The sequence below is a fragment of the Stenella coeruleoalba genome (genome assembly GCF_951394435.1).
Source record: "Stenella coeruleoalba genome assembly, chromosome: 20".
NCBI classification, from domain to species: domain Eukaryota; kingdom Metazoa; phylum Chordata; class Mammalia; order Artiodactyla; family Delphinidae; genus Stenella; species Stenella coeruleoalba.
Genome location: NC_137166.1, coordinates 27,888,894 through 27,910,600, shown reverse-complemented (window position 1 = coordinate 27,910,600; position 21,707 = coordinate 27,888,894). Strand labels below are relative to the sequence as shown.

Below are 21,707 nucleotides of genomic sequence, written 5' to 3'. Positions count from 1 at the left end.
GATGTGGCATATTACATTGATCAATTTTCATATGTTGAACCATCCTTGCATTCCAGGAATAAAGCTCACTTGGTCATGGTGTATAATCTTTTAAATTTGATGTGCTGAATTTGGTTTGCTAGTATTTTGTTGGGGATATTTGCATCATTGTTCATAAGGGATATTAGTCTCGAGTTTTCTTTTAGTGTCTTTGTCTGGCTTTGGTATCAGGGCAGTGCTGGCCTCCTAGAATGAGTTAGGAAGTGTTCTTCCTCATCAGTTTTTGGGAAAACTTTTGGGAAAAGTTTGAGAAGGATTGGTATTAGTTCTTTTCTAACTTTCTGTTAGAATTCACCAGTGAAGCCGTCAGCTCCAAGACTTTTCTTTGTTGGGAGATTTGTTTTATTGCTGATATATCTCCTGACTAGTTATAGGTCTATTCAGATTTTCTACTTCTTTGTGATTTAATGTTGGAAGGTTTTGTGTTCCTAGGAATTTGTCCATTTCATCTAGGTTATCCAGTTTGTTGACATACAATTGTTCGTAGTATTCTCTTACAATTCTCTTCATTTCTTTAGAATTGGTAGTGATGTCCCCACTTTCTGATTTTAGTAATTTGATTCTTCTTTTTTCCTTAGTCCAAAGGCTTGTCAGTTTCGTTGACTTTTTGAAGAACCAACTTTTGATTTTATTGATATTCTCTATTATTTTTCAGTTCTCCTGTTCCTTTATCTACACTCTAATTGTTATTATTTCCTTTCTTCTGTTAACTTTGAGTTTAATTTGCTTTTCTTTTCTAGTTCCTTAGGTTGTAAAGTTAGGTTGTTGATTTGAGATCTCTCTTGTTGTTTTTTTTTTGCGGTATGCGGGCCTCTCACTGCTGTGGGCTCTCCCGCTGCGGAGCCCAGGCTCCAGACGCGCAGGCCCAGCGGCCATGGCTCACGGGCGCAGCCGCTCCGCGGCATGCGGGACCCTCCCGGACCGGGGCATGAACCCGTGTCCCCTGCATTGGCAGGCGGACTCCCAACCACTGCACCACCAGGGAAGCCCTCTCTTGTTTTTTAATGTAACATTTATAGCTATAATATTTCCCCTTAGCACTGCTTTTGCTGTGTCCCATAAGGTTTGGTATGTCGTGTTTTTGTTTCCATTCATCTCTAAGCATTTTCTAATTTCCGTTGTGATTTCTTCTTTGATCCATTGGTTGTTTAAATGTGGGCTGTTTTGTTTCCACAATTTTGTGAATTTTCCAGTTTTCTTTATGTTATTGATTTCTAACACCATTGTGGTCAGAGCCTATACTTTGTATGATATCTATTTTTTAAAATCTATTGAGAATTTGTGCCCTACATATGGTCTATCATGGGAAATATCCCGTGTGCAATCAAGAATGTGTATTCTGTTGTCATTGGGGGGAGTATTCTGAATGTATCTGTCAGATCTTATTGATTTATTGTATTGTTTAAGTCCTCTATTTCCTCACTTATCTTCTGCTTGATTATTCTATCCATTATTGTGAGTGGGTATTAAAGTCTCCAACTATTATTGTTAAACTGCCTATTTCTCCCTTCAGTTCTGTCAGTTTTTGCCTTGTATGTTTTGGTGGTCTGTCATTAGGTATGTAAATGTTTATAATTGGTATATCTTCTTGCTGAATTTAACTTTTTATTAACATATAAAGTCCTTCTTTGCCTCTTGTAAACTTCTTTTGATTTAAAGCCTACTTTATCTTATATTAGTACAACCACTCCTGCTCTCCTTTGGTTACTATTTTCATGGAATATCTTTTTCCATCCCCTTACTTTCAATCTGTTTTTGTCCTTGAATCTCAAGTGAGTCTCTTGTAGACAGCATATAGTTAGATCATGTGTTTTTATCCAGCCAATCTCTGTCTTTTGATTGGAGAGTTTAATCCATTTACATTTAGGTTATTACTGATAAGGAGAGACTTATTTCTGTCATTTTGCTGTTTGTTTTTTATATGCCCTATAGCTTTTTCGTGCTGTATTTTTTGCATTCCTCTCTTTTTTTGTGTTTAGTTAACTTTGTGTAGTGAAATGTTTAAATTCTTTCTTAATTTTGTGTATATTCTATGGCTATTTTCTTTGTGGTTAACATGGGGATTACATTTAACATCTTAAAGTTATAACACTCTGATATGAATATAGTGGCTTAACTTCAATAACATACGAAAACTCTGCTACTTTACAGCTCCATCCCCACTGCTTTCTGTTGCTGATGTTACAAAATTACATCTTTATACATTATGTGCCCCAAATATAAAATAATAATTTTTAAAAAACACATTAGTCTCCCAGTTTATGTAGAAAGCAAGATTTGGAATTACAAACCAAAGTTACAGTACTGTATACTAGCCTTTACACTAATAATTGTTTTTCTTTACATGTAATAGTCTCTTAAATCCTGTAGAAAACCAAAAGTACAGTTACAAACTATTGCTACAATAATACTAGCTTTTATAATTGTCCATGTACTTACCGTTATTTATATCTTTATTTTTCCTTATGACATTGAGGTACTGTCTAGTATCCTTTCATTTCACCCTGCAGGACTCCCTTGAGCATTTCTTGCTGGGCACATCTAGTGGTCTAGTGGTCATGAATTCCCTCAGCTTTTGTTTATCTGGGAATGTCTTGATTTCTCCTTTTGGGTTTTTTTTTTTTTTTTTTTTTTTTGGCTGTATCAGATCTTAGTCGCGGCACGCAGGATCTTCTTTGAGGCATGCGGCATCTTTCGTTGTGGTGAGCAGGCTCTTTGTTGCAGCGTGTGGGCTTCTCTCTAGTTGTGGTGTGCAGGTTTGTTTTCTTTCTCCTCTCTGGTTGTGGCGCACAGGCTTTAGGGCGTGTGGGCTCTGTAGTTGTGGCAGGCAGGTTCAAGAGTGGGTGGGCTCTGTAGTTTGCAGCACGTGGGCTCTAGTTGAGGCACACGAGCTCAGTAGTTGTGGCATGCAGGCTTAGTTGCCCCACGGCATGTGGGATCTTAGTTCCCTGACCAGGGATCTAACCCATGTCCCCTGTATTGTAAGGTGGATTCTTTACCACTGGAGCACCAGGGAATTCCTTCTCCCTTACTTTTGAAGGACACTTTTGCGGATATAGCATTCTTGGTTGACAGTTATTTTCTTTTTGCACTTTGAATGTATGGACCTACTGTCCTCAGGCCTCCAAAGTTTCTGAGGAGAAATTTGCAGATAGTCTTATTGAGGAGCCCTTGTATTTGATGATTCACTTCTCTCTTGCTGCTTTCAAGACTCACCCATTGTCTTTGGTTTTTGAAAGTCTGCTCATAATGTGTCTTGGTGTGGGTCTCTTTGAGTTAATTTTACTTGGAATTTATTGAGCTTCTTGAATGTTTATATTCAGCTTTTTCATCAAATTTGGGAAGTTTTTAGCCATTATTTCTTCAATTTTTCTCTCTGTCCTTTTCTGTCTCTTCTTCTGGGGCTCCCATAATGTGTATGGTGGTCCACTTAATCATGTCTCACACATCCCTTAAGCTCTGTTCACTTTTCTTCATTCCTTTTCTTTCTGTTTCTCAGCCTCGATAATTTCCTTTGTCCTATCCTGAAGTTCCCTGTTTCTTTCTTCTCCCTGCTTAGATCTGCCTTTGAATCCCTCTATGAATTTTTCATTTTAGATACTGCATTTTTTCAGCTCCAGAATCTCTTTTTGGTTTCTTTTTAGGTTTTCTATCTCTTTATTGATATTTGCATTTTGTTAACACATAATTTTTTTGACTTTCTTAGTTCTTTAGGCATCTTTAAGGCAGTTGTTTCAAAGTCTTTAATATATCTGTCGTTACAGTTTTCTAAGAGACAGAGTCTTTTGAATTGATCTTTTCCTTTCAGTGGGCCATTGTTTGTTTTGTATGCTTTGTGATTTTTCTGTTGTTGTTGCTGAACACTGGACATTTGAATCTAATAATGTGGTAACTCTGGAAATCAGATTCTCCCCCTTGCCAGGGTTGCTGTTTTTCGGTTTTGGGTTTTTGTTGATCATTTTTGGTTTTTTGTATAGTTGTGAACTGTCTCTGTGCCCAGGATCAACCTGAGGTGTTAACTTAATGCCTTCTTATGTCTTTTCATCTCCTTATGTCTTTGCTGAGCCTTTCCTTGGGCATGTGCAGTCACTTTGTAATGTTCCTCATATGTGCAGTTGTTTCTGAATGTCCTAGTCTTTAATGTCTGGCTTCCAAAAGGGGAAAAGCAAAATTGAAGGAGGGAACAAAAGGCACAGGCCCTTTAAATCGCCCGGAAGTCAGTTCAGCTGGAAGGGGAGGGGCTTGCCACCGCAGAGCGGGTGGTGGAGTGACAACGGCTGCCTGCTTCTGTCTGCACCTCTGAGATCAGAAACAGCAGTCAACAATTATGGTACAAATCTCCGGGATCTGGAGGACAGGGTCCTTTTTACCCACCCTCGCTCCTGCAAACTGCGTGCAAGCTGCTTAAGGAACATGTGCACAGCTGGCTGCCACAAGACCAAGGGGTGGGGGGTGGCTACCTACTACTGTACTAAGAGCTGAAATTGACCAAAATGAACCCCCCCAATTTTTTTTATTGGAGTAAAGTTGCTTTACAATGTTGTGTTAGTTTCTGCTCTACAATGAAGTGAATCAGCTATATGTGTACCTATATCCCCTCCCTCTTGGACCGACCTCCCACCCTCCCATCCAACCCATCTAGGTCATCACAGAGCACCAAGCTGAGCTCCCTGTGCTATACACTAGCTGTCTATTTTACACATGGTATTGTATTTATGTCAAACCTAATCTCCCAATTTAAAATTAACCGAAATTTAAGAGTCCAGATTAACCCTGGAAGCCGTAAGCTTTCAACAGACTCCGGAGTTCCAAAACAGTTATACCAGATTCTGCTCGTATGATTTTTGTCTAAGTGAGGAGACAGATTCCTGGTGCTTCCTACTCTGCCATCTTCCCCGAATCCTCACTGGAACCATTATTTTCAAAATGTTTGAGACCGTGTTGCTAAATTTCTCTCCTAGAAGACTGTGTGGATATAGAGGTTTCAGGCAGCTGGAAAACTGCCTGATCCCTCAACACCCATCTCCTGTGGGGAGGGATGGAGCTTGTACCATCATGAAACCCCAAACCCCCATCAACCCCTTGCCAGGGCGGTTCCTTCTGCCCCTCATGCCAAATGGAGGGAGGACTCAAATCATGGTGAGCTGGTACTCTGAGGTATTCAGATCTTGTCACTGCATCTTGTTTGAAGAGAGAAATAGCGTGCCGTTTTATTGGTCTCACAGTAGTCTTTTCCCTAAGTTCTTGAAGGTGTCCTGTGCATTTCTCAGCCTCAGAATTCTCTTCTTGAAATGGGCAGGTAAAGGTTTGCCTCGTTAGAGACTTGCACGGTAGAGTCAGCAGGATGATGTTTAGGAGGTGCATGGACGAGGCAGTGGGCTGAATCATAAAGTGAGAGCAGCTGTCCTCTTTGCACTTCTCTTTAATCCTTCCTGTTGAGTCAAGGAGAAAGTCTCAGTTGGCTGCTAATGTCTGTAAGGCCTCTTACATTCCTGATCACCTTTTCCACACTGCGAGGCCAGGCCTCAGGCCATAGGCAGCCACGCCCAGGTCCCGTTCAACGGGCATCATTTTGGTTTTGTTTCCCTTGGGTTTCTCTTTTAGGGGTTACCTTCCATGCAGGGCAAATGATACTTTAGAAAATCAAGTTCAAAGTGAAATGATTTCTAGAAAATTTTTAAGGAAACGCTACTCAGATTCTCAGATAAGGCAAAAATGTCCTCCAACATGGGTAAAAAAGTCTTGGAAATTGTATTTCTATCCCTAAAGGGTAAGATTGTGGGAAAGTTCACGTTATATATTTCTGCAATGTTTAGAACTTTTCAAATGAGTGCAGATTATATTTTATAGCAGAAAAGTAATCAAGAGCTATGGGAATGATCATTTCGTTTGGAAAGAAGTCGTTGGTTGAAGGTAGTATGGTGCTTCAGTTAGGAAAGCACCTCTGGGTTCAGCAGAGGTTTTAAATCCACTCTTTGCTTCTTGACTTCCCAGAGTCCATTTCTTCATCTGTAAAATGAAGGCAATATCTGCCTTGAAAGGTTGACTGAGGATCCACTGAGGAAATGCAGGTGGAATACTGTAGCATGATGCCCAACCTGTGCTGAGAACCCAATATATGAGATTAGCATCAACTAGCATCAGCTGCGGGTGGGCAGTCCCCTCACTGCGCTGTAATCTTTGTATGAAGTATTGTCCGCCATCCTCAGAGTGACCCTGTGAAGAGGATGCAAAATCATCACCGCATTTGCAGGTGAGGAACATGTGGTCCAGGGATGTTAGGAAACTTGCCCTAGCCTGGGCAGCACAACATGTTGAAAACCGGATTTGCACCCAAGCCTCCTGACCCCAAAGGCTCTTTTATCAGCTCCACAGACCCCTGTGAGATGGGCTGATATTAACCCTGCTTGACATACAAGCGAACCATGGTCCAGAGAGGGCAGGGACTTGCCTGCTGTCACCTAACAAGTCAGTTTGGGGCAGTGGGGCTCAGAACTGAGGCTCCAACCAACCAATCCCCTAACCCCCAGTCCCAGCCCCAAGCCTTTCTCCTACCCGTGTTTTGTGTGTCTGGTCACTGTCAGCTGGCATGGGACAACATCGGTCAGATGATCCGTCCCGGAAGCAGAATTCCTCTTCTAACTTCAAAGTGTCCAGCTTTCTGGTCACTGATCTTCGGTCTTCTTTCACTTTCAAAAAACTGTATTCAGTTTAAACCATACAGGTAATACATGACTAAATTCTCTTTGCAGAAAGCTAAACACCTTATACATCATGCTAAAATCTCCATTACTCACTGCTTCCCGCCCCAGGTCTGTCCTCTCCCAGTTTGAGGTAACCAGTTGGGTGTGTTGCCTTCCAGAACTTTATCTAAGCCTTCGCATTAAAGAAAACAAGCAAGGTAATTCCCTGGCGGTCCAGTGCTTAGGACTCTGCACTCTCACTGCCGTCGGGGAACTAAGATCCCACAAGCTGTGCTGCGCGGCCAGAAAAAAAAAACCAAAACCCCAAAACACTTAAATTGGGCTCACTCACTGCAAGGCCCTGTTTCAAGTGCTTTATGTGTATTAACTCATTCACAACCCTGTGAGGAAGGTACTGTTACTATCCTTGTTTTATAGATGAGAACATTGAGGCTCAGAGAAGCTATACAACCTGCCTGAAGCCTCACGGCCTGAAAATGGTGAAAAGTTTAGTCCCAAACCTAGACAGCCTGGCTCCAAAATTCATGCTCTTACCCTCTAAGTTATAAAAACATGTTATTATAGAACTGGAGTATTGGTGTTTTGTTTTATATGTATTCTTCAGACAAATGATGTCATATCATGCATATCATTATACGTGTGTCTTGTCTATTCAGTAATACATATGGAGGATCCAGCCGCATCAGTGGCCTTCATGCCCGTAACCCAGAGGCGTGGTAAACCAAACTATATTAGGTTATGAGTTGTTCAAACGCAGCTGCAGGATTTTCTTATGTACTGCACTCTGTGCCTTGCAGGCCGTGTGGCTCTCCCTGTAGATTTCTGCCAAGCAGTTTGGTTGTAGAGTCAAAGGGCGGACACATTTTTTTTTTTTTTGGCTGTGTTGGGTCTTCATTGCTGCACACGGGCTTTCTCTAGTTGCGGCGAGCGGGGGCTACTCTTCGTTTTGGTGTGCGGGCTTCTCATTGGGTGGCTTCTCTTTTTGTGGAGCACGGGCTTGAGGCGTGCGGGCTTCAGTAGTTGTGGCTCACAGGCCGAGTAGTTGTGACACGCGGGCTTCAGTACTTGCGGCTCTCAGGCTCTAGAGCGCAGGCTCAGTAGTTGTTGCAACGGGCTTAGTTGCTCCGCGGCATGTGGGATCTTCCCGGACCAGGGCTCGAACCCGTGTTCCCTGCATTGGCAGGCGGATTCTTAACCACTGCACCACCAAGGAAGCCCAAAGGCCGGACACATTTTAAGTTTTAGAAATCATTGCCAATTTGCCTTTGAAAGCGGGCAGACCAATTTCCAGGCTGTGATTCGAACCTCAGGATCTAACTTCTCTCCTTTACATCCCGAGCCTTCTTCATCCCCTCCTTGTCACTGGAAACCAGCTTCCTGGTTTCCAGTGACAAGGAGAGAGAAGCCTTGTTGGATTTGGAACAGGGACCTCCCAGGCCCAGGCCTGAGGCCCAGAGTGCAGGCTTGTGCCACCTCCACAAGGGCTTTGAGGCAAGAAGATGTTTGTTCAACTGTCAGCTCTGCGACTGTCTAGCTAGTGACCTGGGGAGGCCCCCTCCCTGCTGGGAGCCTCGGTTTGTGCTTTGGTAAAGCATGTGACTGCATTTTAAGTCCTGCAGGACCTTGTCATTGTGAGGGACAATAAAGATGAGTGTTTTCAAAGGAACAGTATTCTCCTATGTCATCATCACCCCATGGAAATATGCTGTGTCAAGGACCCCTCTTGCCCGCTATGCCAGCTTTTGTGGGTGAGGGAGGAGATGGCCGCTGACGTCCCCCTGAAGATACCTCCCATGGGGCCTCATGAGAAGAGGGTGATTCCTGGGGTGGGGCTGTATCAGTCCCCCAGAAAGAGCCCACTGGGTCAGTCTGGTCCCACTTCTGCTTCTTATTTGCTGTGAGTGTCAGCAAGGCCTTCCTTTCTCGGGACCTCTGTTTCCCAATCTGTAAAATGGGCCTGGCATGGACCCCACTGCCAGGATTCTTCCAGCTCTCTTCCCCTTTGCATCTGGGCTCAGGCATCCTCTGAAGCCTCGGACTACGATCAGCCACCCTGGGGGAAGCAGAGGCCCTGTGTTCCCGGTCATCAGCCCTGCAGGGCTTGGCGTGGAGGCTTCCCAGAGGGCTGGAGGGCCTCTGTGGACTCTGGTCCACCCTGGGGTCCCCAGGCCTGACCTGTCCACTCAGTCCTGAGAAACCAACTTCAGTAGCACTTTCTTTTCTCAATTTCGGTGATATTTTGGTCCAAATGTCTTGAGTGGATGTCGTGGCCGGGGGTACTGACCCCGCCAACCGCATCCTTCCTGACCCTGCCGTTAGCATTGGCAGCCTTCTTAGTTCTGTCCCTCTCTTCCCGCTGCCTGGCCTCAGTCGCCCCCTTCTGTCCTCTTTTCTCCCCACCCGAACCCAGGAGCTGGGGCAGAACCCCGAGGTCTGCCAGTGCCCGGGGAGGGACAGGGCTTCCAGCCTCCCCCAGACCCTGATCCTCGGCCTGACCCTCCCAGACAGCCCCGGGAACAGGGACAGCAGGTGGTTTCCCCCTTGTAGAGATGAGGAAACAGATCCCAGCAAGTGGGAGGGGTGTTGCCAGCACCTGTTACTCCTGAGCCCCAGCCTCAGGGGGGTTTCCTCTGCATCCAAGCAGGGAGAGGGAAGAAGCAAAAGGACAGCAGCCGGAAGTATGTGACTCAAACCATATCCTCTCCTCCCTCCCGCCCTCCCTTCCTTCTACCCTGTGCTAGGGGCTGGGGCTACACAGGAAATAACAAGAACAACAACACTGGTAATAATAGCTAATGGGCCAGATGCCGTGTCAGGGGTTTTGCCTGCTTCATCTCCCAGCGACCTTGCCAGGTAGCTATTAATACCCCCAAGGCTGACCCGGCTGGGATTCCCTCTCACCAGTCTCCTGGACCCCCTCATAGGCCAGTCCCCCTTCCCCCACCCATTGTGGGTGTAGGCCCACTAACACCTGCACCCCGCCCTGAAGGACTGCCCGTGTCTGATAGGAATGCCCCTCCTCCACCCCATAGGCATGGCCCGTAGCCAATGAGTGGCAGATGTGACGGATATGGGCGGGGGAACAGCGCCGCCCCCTTGCCTCTTGTCAGGACAAACTCTGGAGTGTTGTTCACATTCCCAGAGTTCCCTGTGGTCAGGCTAAAGCTAGACTGCTCCTGAAACCACATCTGTGCTTCACTTCTCCCCCAACCCCATCCTGCTTCCCTTCCCACCTTAATAAATAACTTGGACAGACACCCCTGTCTTGGGCTCTGCTTTTAGCAGCCTGACCTAGAACATCCCCATTTTACAGATGAGGACGCTGAGGTACCAAGCCATGGAGTAACCAGACCATAGCCACACAGCTGGTAACTGTGTAGTAGAGACTCACATCCAGGGCCCTGGTGCCAAGACATTTGCCCTTATCCACAATCAGGCAGTGTCCCTGCCCTGGAGGTGTACCCAGCTGCTGAAGGAAGGGCGGGCCAAGAGGAAATGATGATGCAGAGTGACAAGCCCTGCTGTGGAGGAGAAAGGAGAGAGTGCTAGGGAGGGAAGCCCAATACTGGGGGTGCCACTCGGTCTGGGAAGGCAGCTGGGAAGACTTCCCTGAGAAGGGAGCAAAAGTCGATTGGAGCTGGGTCCAGAGGAGAAGGAAGAGTTTGCAAGATGGAAAAAAAGGGCAGGGCGTTCAAGGCAGAGCAGGGCATGTGTGCAAGGCAAGGGGTTGTGAAAGAGGATGCGGGGTGGGCATGGGAAGATCACACCCGTGGTAGCATGGTCACATGGCAGGGCAGCGCGGGTGGTGTGAGGGGGCCCGGAGATGGCCAGGACCCAGACGGTGAAGGACCATTCGTTTATTCATCCTTTGAGCCTTTCTTCGGCACCTGAGGTGGACCGGCTTTGTGGAAGTCATGCTAACGTGGTGCCACTTCGTCTTGCAGGTGGTGGGAAACTACAAGAGGTTTAGACAGAAATGAGGCCAGACCAGAGCTGAGTTGTTTGTTTGGTTTTTTTTTGCGGTACGCGGGCCTCTCACTGTTGTGGCCTCTCCCGTTGCGGAGCACAGGCTCCGGACGCGCAGGCTCAGCGGCCATGACTCACGGGCCCAGAAGCTCCGCGGCATGTGGGATCTTCCCGAACCGGGACACGAACCCATGTCCCCTGCATTGGCAGGCGGACTCCCAACCACTGCGCCACCAGGGAAGCCCCAGAACTGAGTTTTAGAGACAACTCTGGCCAGAGGCGTGTGTGCTGGCGTGCGTGCACGTGTGCATGCCTGTGGACTGGAGGTGGGGGGTGTCTCCAGGTGCAGAGAGCAGCCAGGGCAAAGGCCCTGGGACTGGGGCAAAGGAACTGGCTGTGATTTCTCCACTCTACCCCCTAACCTCCACAGCAGTGGCGTTTCCTGGATGGCAGGAGATTCCCCAAGGGCACAGCGATGCAGGCAACGGAAGGGGCTCTCTGCTTAAAATTGAAGCCAGGATGGAGTGATCTTTCCATGCCCACCCCTCAGTGAGACTAGCACCCCAGCAAGGTCCCCTGCCCTTTTCCCTCTTGCTGTCTGGACCTGGAGTGGCAGGAACACCGGCCTGCAAACCCACACGCCTGGATTCCCTTGGTGTGCTGACTGTTTCTGATTGTGTGATGCTGGGCGTTTCACTGCCTCTCTCTGAGCCGCATGTTTGATCGCCCTATCCCAGGGATGCATTGGTGACTCTTAGAAGTAACACTTTTTTTTAGCCGGAGATCCCGGTGCTAAAAATGCAAATATAAAGGCTTGAGAGTTTATTTTCTTTGTTCTATTAGCAGCGCTCTGCTATCTTGCTTTCTGTAGAGCAGTAATAAAATTTTATGCATTTGGGTAACATGAACCCATAAACGTAACATCATTTAAAATTTGTTATTTAAATTCATATTTAAATTTAAAAACTGCTAGCCATGCATGGAGAAATTGATAGAAGCACAGTGACTAAGAATGTCTCTCTCATTCTTTGATGGCTACCCCAAACCACATAGATACCACCATAGGAGATGTGAAGGACAACCAGTATGGGTGAGGTAATAGATATATTCGATTTTTTAAAAATTAATCTTGTTTAGGTAATACATGCATACAACATAAAATTCTTTTTTTTTTTTTTTTTTTTGTGGTATGCGGGCCTCTCTCACTGTTGTGGCCTCTCCCGTTGCGGAGCACAGGCTCCGGACACGCAGGCTCAGCAGCCATGGCTCACGGGCCCAGCCGCTCCGCAGCATGTGGGATTTTCCCGGACCGGGGCACGAACCCGTGTCCCCTGCATCGGCAGGCGGACTCTCAACCACTGCGCCACCAGGGAAGCCCCAACATAAAATTCTAAAAGTTCCCCTCCCTGGGGACAATTACTATTATGAGTTTCTTCCAGAAATATTCATGTATTTAGAAACATAAACATTTTTTTTTTCTTTACACGAATGCGGCATAGGTACCCTATTCTGCCCTTGACCTTTTTGAAAATGTGATGTATCTTGTTCCATATCATTCCACATAGTTCTGCCTCTTTCTTTTTAATGGCTGCATAAGATTTCATTGCATGAATGTGCCATAATTTTTCTCTTTTTTTGGCGGCTTGGCCTGCGGGATCTAAGTTCCCCAACCAGGGTTTGAACCTGTGCCCTCAGCAGTGAAAGCGTGGAGTCCTAACCACTAGACCCCCAAGGAATTCCCAGGACCTTGTTGTTTATCTGTTCTTCTAGTACTTTCATGGTTTAACTTTTTACATTTAAATTTTGACTCCAAGTAGACTTTATTTTGGTATAATTTGTGAGACAGAAATCCATCTTTGTTGAAAAAGAGTATCTTTTAAATGTTCAAGGAGTATTTTTAAATTTCTCATATACCAAGCCAAAAAGGGAACTCTCAACATATTCCCGAAAGCAGAAATTAGATAGGAATTATTCTTTGTACAGTATAGTAAAGCAAAAAATTAATGACCAAGATTTTTAAAAGAGCTCACCCCTCTATTAAATGACTCAGTTCAAAATTATAATCTACTAGTAATCCAATATAAATTTGCTATAAACAATATAAATTTATGGAAATTGGCCAAAAGTTCTTTTAAAAGGAAAAAACTCAAAATGGCCTAAGGCGTAAAGTTCAGAAGTTTAAAGAATAACAGTCTCAGTAAATCAGGGGAAAGAAATAAGACAATAAAAACAAAAATTATAAAACTAGAGAAGGGAAAATTCTACAGAACTGATAAAAGAAAACAAAAGTTTGTTTTTAAACATAAGAGGTACCAACTGCTGGCAAATTTAATAAGGAAAGAAAGACAAAGTAAGAGAAACTAAATTAAGTACAAAAATGTGAAATTTAAAAGTACAAGAGGGAATTCCCTGTTGGTCCAGCGGTTAGGGCTCCGCGCTTTCGCTGCTGATGGCTGGGTTCAGTCCCTGGTCGGGGAACTGAGATCCTGCAAGCTGCGTGATTCGACCAAAAAAAAAAAAAAAAAGGACAAAAAAAAATATTATACACAACTGTGTGCTGCATACTAAGTTTGAACATTCTTGACGAACTAAGAAAATTTCTCAGAAAAAAACCATAAACTACCAAAAGTTAATTTAAAAATAAGTGGAAAACAACCAACACAGTAAGGGGAATGTTAAAGTTATCACATTTGATTTTTCTTTTAACTGTTCAAACCACTTGATGGTGTTGAGAACTTTGGCTTTTCCTCAGGGTGCGATAGGAAGGGGCAAATGTATGTGGTGTGGGCCATGTTTTAACTTGACCATCTGTCTCTCTGTGAAGGATGTTGGGGGTAGGCCTCCTGGTGCAGGAATCCAGGTAAGAAATGATGGTGCCAGGTCTAGGTAGCAGTGGAGGAAGTAAGATTCTGTGATATGCTTGGCAAACTTAAGCCACCTTTGGCCTGAGCTTGAGGAATCTTGAGGCCGCCCTTCACTGGAATGGGGAAGGGGGTGGGTGGAAGGGGCAGTTTGGGAGGGGAGATCAGGAGCTCAGCTTTGGACTGGGAAATTTTTTTTTTTTTTTGGCCACACCCTGCAGCATGACATGCAGGATCTTAGCTTCCCAACCAGGGATCGAACCTGTGCCCCATGCAGTCGAAGCATGGAGTCTTAACCACTGGACGGCCAGGGAAGTCCCCGGAAATTTTTAAATGCATAGGAGGCATCCAAGAGGAGTAGCTGTGAGAATTAAAATAGATGAAGCCTAAAGGCACTTGCCTGGCATTTAGCAAATATTCATTACATTATCTGTTCAACTTTTTCAACACTTTCCCAGTGAAAATGTAGGTTTGTCCCTATAACACACACAGAAACATTAAACAAAAAGTAGAATAGGGGCTTCCCTGGTGGCACAGTGGTTGAGAGTCCACCTGCCGATGCACGGGACACAGGTTCCTGCCCCGGTCCGGGAGCATCCCACGTGCCGTGGAGCGGCTGGGCCCGTGAGCCATGGCCGCTGAGCCTGCGCGTCCGGAGCCTGTGCTCCGCAACGGGAGAGGCCACAACAGTGAGAGGCCCACGTACCGGAAAAAAAAAAATGTAGAATAAAGTATTTCCTCGGTGTGTATGAATTACTTTTTAATTTGAATTTTCAGTCTCTATCTGTCATACTTAATGCAGATATTTATCCTCACTTATTGCCTTCCTAATTCTGTATTCGTTTTAGTGTTTCACGTTCTGTAGGGAACTTCCATTCATGTGAGCAGCACTGATGGTTTCCTGTGCTTACTCAGCACTGTGAATTTCTCTTCCTTACACATTGGGGAAATGTCTATTCTAGTTTTTAATGTGAACGTTTTATGGCTTTGAAAAAAAAATTGAAATGCACCCGTTGAAAAGTTTTAATGGTACGAGGTGGTTCAGAAGAGAACGGTCGTCCTTCCATATCCCTATCCTCAGTTGCTCAAGTCCCTTACATAACATGGCGTAGTACAGTTGGCCCTCCGTATCCGCGGGTTCCACATTTGAAGATTCAAATCCACAGATGCAGAACCCACAGATACAGAGCGAACTGTACAGTGTAAAGGGCCCTCCTTTGCCTGGGTCCCCCAGGTTCCCTCCCCAGACACAATCCTGTCACCAGTTACTTGTGTAACCCTAGAGTTGGTCTCTATGTATGCAAATGCACACAGCACATTTAAAACATACATGTGCCATAGCTTTTAAAAGTTGAATTCACTTACTAGTATACTTTGGAGCTTTTTTCACTTAGCATGTTTTTGCTGTTCATCCGTGTTGCAGTATGTATTGTTACTTTGTTCCTTTTTGTTGCTAAATAAAGTTCTATTGTATGGATAGATACACCATATTTTGCTTATTCATTTGTGAGTTTTTGGACATTTGGACTGTTTTCACTTTTTAGCTATTAGGGATGATAAACATCTGTGTGCATGTTTTCATGTAGATGTATATTTTCATTTCTCTAGGGTATAAACCTAGGAGTAGAAAATCGCTGGGTTATAACTCTCTGTTTAACATTTTAAGGAATTGCCAAACTTTTTCAAAGTGGCTGCACCATTTTGCATTCCCACCAGCAGTATATAAGAGCTCCTGTTTCTCCACATCCTCATCAACACTTGTATTATCTTCTCTTTCATTACAGACATTCGATGGGGATGTGAAATGGTATCTGGTTGTGGTTTAAATTTGCCCATACAGAAAAATTTAACTTAATTATGTAACTAAAAAATAATTCTTAAAAAAAAAAGGAAATCCCCTGGCGGTCCAGTGGTTAGGACTCCGTGCTCTCACTGCCAAGGGCCCAGGTTCAATCCCTGGTCAGGGAACTAAGATCCCACAAGGGGCACAGCACAGCCAATAACAATAATAATAATAATTCTTTCCATTTAAAACACTTGTATTACTATGTGTTTTTTATATAGTTGATTTACATACAATGTTGTGTCAGTTTCAGGTATACAGCAAAGTGATTCAGTTACACATACATATATATACATATATATATTCTTTTTTTAATAATCTCTTCCATTATACCATTGTAGGTTATATACGTGCTGTGTTTTGTTTGTTTGTTTTTGGCTACATTGGATCTTCGTTACTGCGCGCGGGCTTTCTCTAGTTGTGGCAAGTGGGGGCTACTCTTCATTGTGGTGAGCGGACTTTTTATTGTGGTGGCTTCTCAGTTGCGGAGCACAGGCTATAGGCACACGGGCTTCAGTAGTTGCCGCACGCGGGCTCAGTAGTTGTGGCATACGGGCCCTAGGGTGCGCAGGCTTCAGTAGTTGCGGCGCGTGGGCTCAGTAGTTGCGGTGCACAGGCTGTAGGGCACACGGGCTCAGTAGTTGTGGCACATGGGCTTAGTTGCTCCACAGCATGTGGGATCTTCCCGGACCATGGCTCGAACCCGTGTCCCCTGCATTGGCAGGTGGATTCTTTTTTTTTTTTTTGTATAGTATTTTTTTATAAATTTTTTTTTTTTATTTATTATTTTTAGCTGTGTTGGGTCTTCGTTGCTGCCTGCAGGCTTTCTCTAGTTGCGGCGAGCAGGGGCTACTCTTTGTTGCAGTGCGCGGGCTTCTCATTGCGGTGGCTTCTCTTGTTGCAGAGCATGGGCTCTAGGCGCCAGCGTCAGTAGTTGTGGCACAAGGGGTCAGTAGTTGTGGCTCGTGGGCTCTAGAATGCAGGCTCAGTAGTTGTGGCGCACGGGCTTAGTTGCTCTGCGGCATGTGGGATTTTCCCGGACCAGGGTTCAAACCCATGTCCCCTGCATTGGCAGGTGGATTCTTAACCACTGCACCACCAGGGAAGCGCCTGGTACCATAAGGTTTTAATGACAGTTACTTTATAAAATGCCTTTGTTTGGAAGCCTCTCCATTATTGCCTGCCTCTCCCAATGAATAGTCTTTGATATAATTGCCTTCGGTTTTTTTCTTTTTATCTAATTCTAATTCAAAATGTTTATTATGAAATAGTTAAGGCATACAAACACTTGTCATATCTGTCATTTTTTGTCTAAAAGACCATTATTATAATTTTACCAAGTTCTCAGAAGTATCCTACTGTAATATATTTAAGGCATTGCCTTAAATATGTCTATTAACTTAGAGGGTTTTTTCCTTTCACTTTCTGTAGTCACAGGCAGGCTTGTCTTAGTCTGTTATAGCGGTTCTGGCAGTCATAACAGAATACCATAGACTGGGTGGCTTACACAACACACATTTATTTCTCACAGTTCTGGAGGCTGGTAAGTCCAAGATCAAGGAGCCAGCAGATCCGGTGCCCAGTGAGAACCCTCTTCTTGATTTGCAGATGGCTGCTTCCTCCCTTTATCCTCCTCAGGTGGCAGTGAGCAGAGAGAGGAAGCACATCTCTCCTGCCTTTCCTTATAAGGGCACTAAACCCATCATGAGGGCTGCATCCTCATGACCTAATTACCTCTCAAAGGCTCCATCTCCAAATACCGTCACACTGCAGATTTAAGCTTTGTCATATAAGTCTGGGGGGAACACAAACATTCAGTCCATAGCAAGGCTTTATTTCAGTTTGCTCATGCTTCTCTCCATTTCTTCTGTTAGAATTTGACAGTTTTCTTTTTAAAAAAGCCATTATTACCTCAGTAGCTCTTCAACAGGCCGTGTTTTTTTTTCCTTGTTTCTAACTACAGTACTTTTCTCTGTTATATTAGAATATGCTCTCCTTTTTAAAAATTTATTTTATGAAATGTAGTTGATTTACAATGTTGTGTTAATTTCTGCTATATGGCAAAGTGATTCAGTTATACATACATATATATATATATATATATATATATATGGTCTTTTTCCTATAATTTTCCATTATGGCTTATTATAGGATATTGAATATAGTTCCCTGTGCTATACAGTAGGACCTTGTTGTTTATCCACTCTATACTAATAGTTTGCATCTGCTAATCCCAAACTCCCAGTCCATCCCTCCCCCACCACCCCTCCCCCTTGACAAACACAAGTCTGTTCTCTGTGAGTCTGTTTTGTAGATAAGTTCATCTGAGTCATATTTTAGATTCCACATAGAAGTGATATCATATGGTATTTGTCTTCCTCTTTCTGACCTACTTCACTTAGTATGATAATCTCTAGTTGCATCCATGTTACTGCACATGGCACCGTTTCATTCTCTTTTATGGCTGTGTAGTATTCCAGTGTGTGTGTGTGTGTGTGTGTGTGTATACATGAATATATACATATATGTGTGTGTGTATATACATATATATACATATGTGTGTGTGTGTGTGTGTGTGTGTATATATATATATATATATATATATATATATATATATACACCACATCTTCCTTATCCATTCATCTGTTGATGGACATTTAGGTTGTTTCCATGTCTTGGCTATTGTGAATAGTGCTGCTATGAACATAGGGGTGCGTGCATCTTTCTGAATTATAGTTTTGTCTGGGTATATGCCCAGGAGTGGGATTGCTGGATCATATGGCAAGTCTATTTTTAGTTTTTTGAGGAACCTCCATATTGTTCTCCATAGTGGCTGCACCAGTTTACAACAGTGTAGGCGGGTTCCCTTTTCTCCACACCCTCTCCAGCATTCATAGACTTTTTAATGCCGGCCATGCTGACCGATGTGAGGTGGTACCTCACTGTAGTTTTGATTTGCATTTCTCTAATAATTAACAATGTTGAGCATCTTTTCATGTGCCTATTGGCCATCTGTGTATCTTATTTGGAGAAATGTCTATTTAGGTCTTCTGCCCAGTTTTTTTTTTTTTTTTTTTGCGGTACGCGGGCCTCTCACTGTTGTGGCCTCTCCCATTGCGGAGCACAGGCTCCGGACGCGCAGGCTCAGTGGCCATGGCTCACGGGCCCAGCCGCTCCGCGGCATGTGGGATCTTCCCGGACCGGGGCACGAACCCGCGTCCCCTGCATCGGCAGGCGGACTCTCAACCACTGCGCCACCAGGGAAGCCCTTCTGCCCATTTTTTTATTGCATTTTTCATTTTTTTGTTATTGAGTTGTGTGAGATATTTGTATGTTTTGGAAATTATGCCCTTGTCCGTCACATTATTTGCAAATATTTTCTCCCAGTCCATAGGTTGTCTTTTCGTTTTGTTTACAGTTTCCTTTGCAGTACAAAAGCTTGTAAGTTTGATTAGGTCCCATTTGTTTATTTTTGCTTTTATTTCTCTTGCCTTGGGAGACTGACCTAAGAACATTGGTACGATTTATGTCAGAGAGTGTTTTGCCTATATTTTCTTCTAAGAGTTTTATGGTGTCATGTCTTATATTTAAGTCTTTAAGCCATTGAGTTTATTGTTGTGTATGGCGTGAGGGTGTGTTCTAACTTCATTGATTTACATGCAGCTGTCCAACTTTCCCAGCACCACTTGCCGAAGAGACCATCTTTTCCCCATTGTATATTTTTGCCTCCTTTGTCAAAGATTAATTGACCATAGGTGTGTGGGTTTATTTCTGGGCTCTCTATAGAATGTGCCCTCTTGGTGTGGATTGATCTAAAGTCTGGAACTTTGTTGTTACATTCCTCATACTTCGGAGATAATCAGTGCACACTACTCTCATCTTTTGCCTTTCTTCCGTTCTTCCGTGTACTTTTTAGCCATCTTTTTTCTTCTCTATTCCTTATTGTTAGATGAGATCTCTAAAGCTGTATTACGTAGGCATTTGTGCCAGAGCATCATTTTATCTTATTTTTTATTGAGATATAGTTGATGTACTATGTTATGTAAGTTACCTGTGTACAACATCATGATTCACAATTTTTAAAGGTTATACTCCATTCATAGTTATTATAAAATATCAGAGCATCATTTTATTGTCCTCTTGGTGAGATAGTGATCAATGCCTCTGGGTTTTCTCATTAAGAAAAATGTTTGCTCTTGATTATTTAGAAACTTCCTCATGACGTATTAAGAGAGAAGACTGCACATGCTAACCTCTTTGGAGTTTTATTAGGAAAGGAAGCTGACATCTGTGGTAAGGATTATTCCATTTTCATCCAATAAATTAGCTGTAATAAGTCTGCTGAATTTGAGGAGGCTGCAGTGACGTCACTAGTCACTGTAAGGAGAATGTTCAAGTTGGAAGAGGAAGAGGGGCATCCTCTGGGCCAGATACGGCGGGAGGTGACACCAGGGAGGGCTGGGCTGTGAACAGTCCAGGGACAAAAAGAATCTTGGTTGGGGAAGAAGAAGATCTGTACCTGAAGACGAGGAGACTGTTTCTGGGTCTCTGTCCTCAGCGGTGTCAGGGGTATAGGGGTCAGTGCCTTCTTTACAGAATTCCTCTTGGAACTTGGAATAATGATGGGGAGAGTGCACTGTCTCCTCTCTCTTAGGGGCCTGTCCTATGGAAAGAACCTGAAAATCCAGCTCAGGGACTCGGCCCAGGAACCCATGAGACCCTCTCTGTGGACATCCTAGAACATCTATGATGAACCAGGAAGCCAGGTAGGTGATCGTTCCCCTTTGCCTCCTCTCTTTCCCTCCCATCCACTCCTTCATCCCCCACCCTCCTACTGCCGAGACTGCACCCTACTGCTCCCTGGACTGCCCCCAATATAGCAAAGTTACCCTTAGTCACCCTTCAGCATGAGCGTGAGAATCATCAGACACAGAACGTCAGCAAGGACCTGCATCAGCCTCTACCCTTTTCATGGATGGTGTGACCAAGGCCCTGACAGAGAAGAGATTTGCTCATATTAAGAGTGTATCAGGGCTTCCCTGGTGGCGGCGCAGTGGTTGAGGGTCCGCCTGCCGATGCAGGGGACACGGGTTTGTGCCCCGGTCCGGGAAGATCCCACATGCCGCGGAGCGGCTGGGCCCGTGAGCCATGGCCGCTGGGCCTGCGCGTCCGGAGCCTGTGCTCCGCAAAGAGTGTTATCAGTTAAGATAAGCTAGTGTATGCTGCAGTAACAAACAACCTCCAAAGTCCCCGTGGCTTATGACAACATAAGTTATTTCCTGGTCTCAGTTCTTGTCTAATATGAATCGACTGGGGCCTCTAGTCCACATTATCCTCTTTCCCGGACCCAGGCTAAAGGAACAGCCGAGATCTGGAACTGCTGGCCACTGTGTTAGAGGAAAAGAGAGAACAAGGTGAACTTCTGCACAGACATGACGTGGGTCATTCTTTAGCATATTTCATTGCCAAAGCAAGTTTCGTGGCCATACCCAGTTTCAAAGGGGCAGGGAGATGCAATCCAACCAAAGGCCTAGAAAGAGAGTAGCTGTGAACAGCCCTAATTCTGTGAACAGAGAATTAGTTACAGAGCTGGGACAGGCACACCCGTCTCCTAACTCTGGGGCTGAAGCTCTTTCTACTATGAACCTCTGTCTCCAAGGCTATTTCCCACAGACTTTCACAATGACCAATAATAATATAATGTGCTTTTTCTTCCAGGGATGGTTATTTTTAAAGAGCTTAAGGTCTTACCCCCAGGGGATAGAGCACTCATGGTGGAAACAATGGCATCATGTTAGACTGTCTAGAGGGGAAATTTGAATTTGAAGGACTTTCCCAGAAATTATACCATCCAGGCACTCCTCACTTCCGCCTGGCACCTTGCTGCCCTGGATGATTTCTTTATGGGCCATATGATTTTGGACATTAGAGCCCAGAAAAGAAACTGTACCCTAGGCCATGTTCACATCCTTGTGCCAAGATCACACAAAGGGCAGGGATTAGCCCTTGTCTGGTGCCACCTAGGGATCTCAAGCCTTGGAAATTTACTGGCCTGAGAGGTAAGAAATCTCAGTTCTGAGCCTGGCCCTGCCATGGACTTGTATGATGACCTTGGGCATGTCCTTTACCCTTCCTTGGCCTAGTCTTTCCATCTCTTCAGTGGGAATGGTGATCCCTGCCCATGCCATAGATGTGAGCATGTTTCATGAATTCTAAAGCCCTGTGCCTGAGCAAGGAGTTGTTGCTATTAGTTTAGTTGGGGAAGGATGACCAGAGGGGCTGGGGACATGTGCC

General features: G+C 44.6%; 1 protein-coding gene across 4 annotated transcripts in view; it reads left to right on the top strand.

Annotated features, from left to right (window-relative positions):
• The window catches only part of NLRC5 (NLR family CARD domain containing 5), a 95,506-nt gene that overhangs the window by 15,927 nt on the left and 57,872 nt on the right, over positions 1 to 21,707 (top strand). For all 4 annotated transcript variants that reach the window (XR_013825212.1, XM_079906717.1, XM_079906715.1 and 1 more), the window contains exons 2-3: positions 19,622 to 19,706; positions 20,068 to 20,179. Coding sequence is in view for 3 of the 4 variants with exons in the window: in XM_079906717.1 (XP_079762843.1) it covers positions 20,160 to 20,179 (20 nt within the window). In the remaining variant the exon portion in view is untranslated. The remainder of the gene's footprint in view (positions 1 to 19,621; positions 19,707 to 20,067; positions 20,180 to 21,707) is intronic.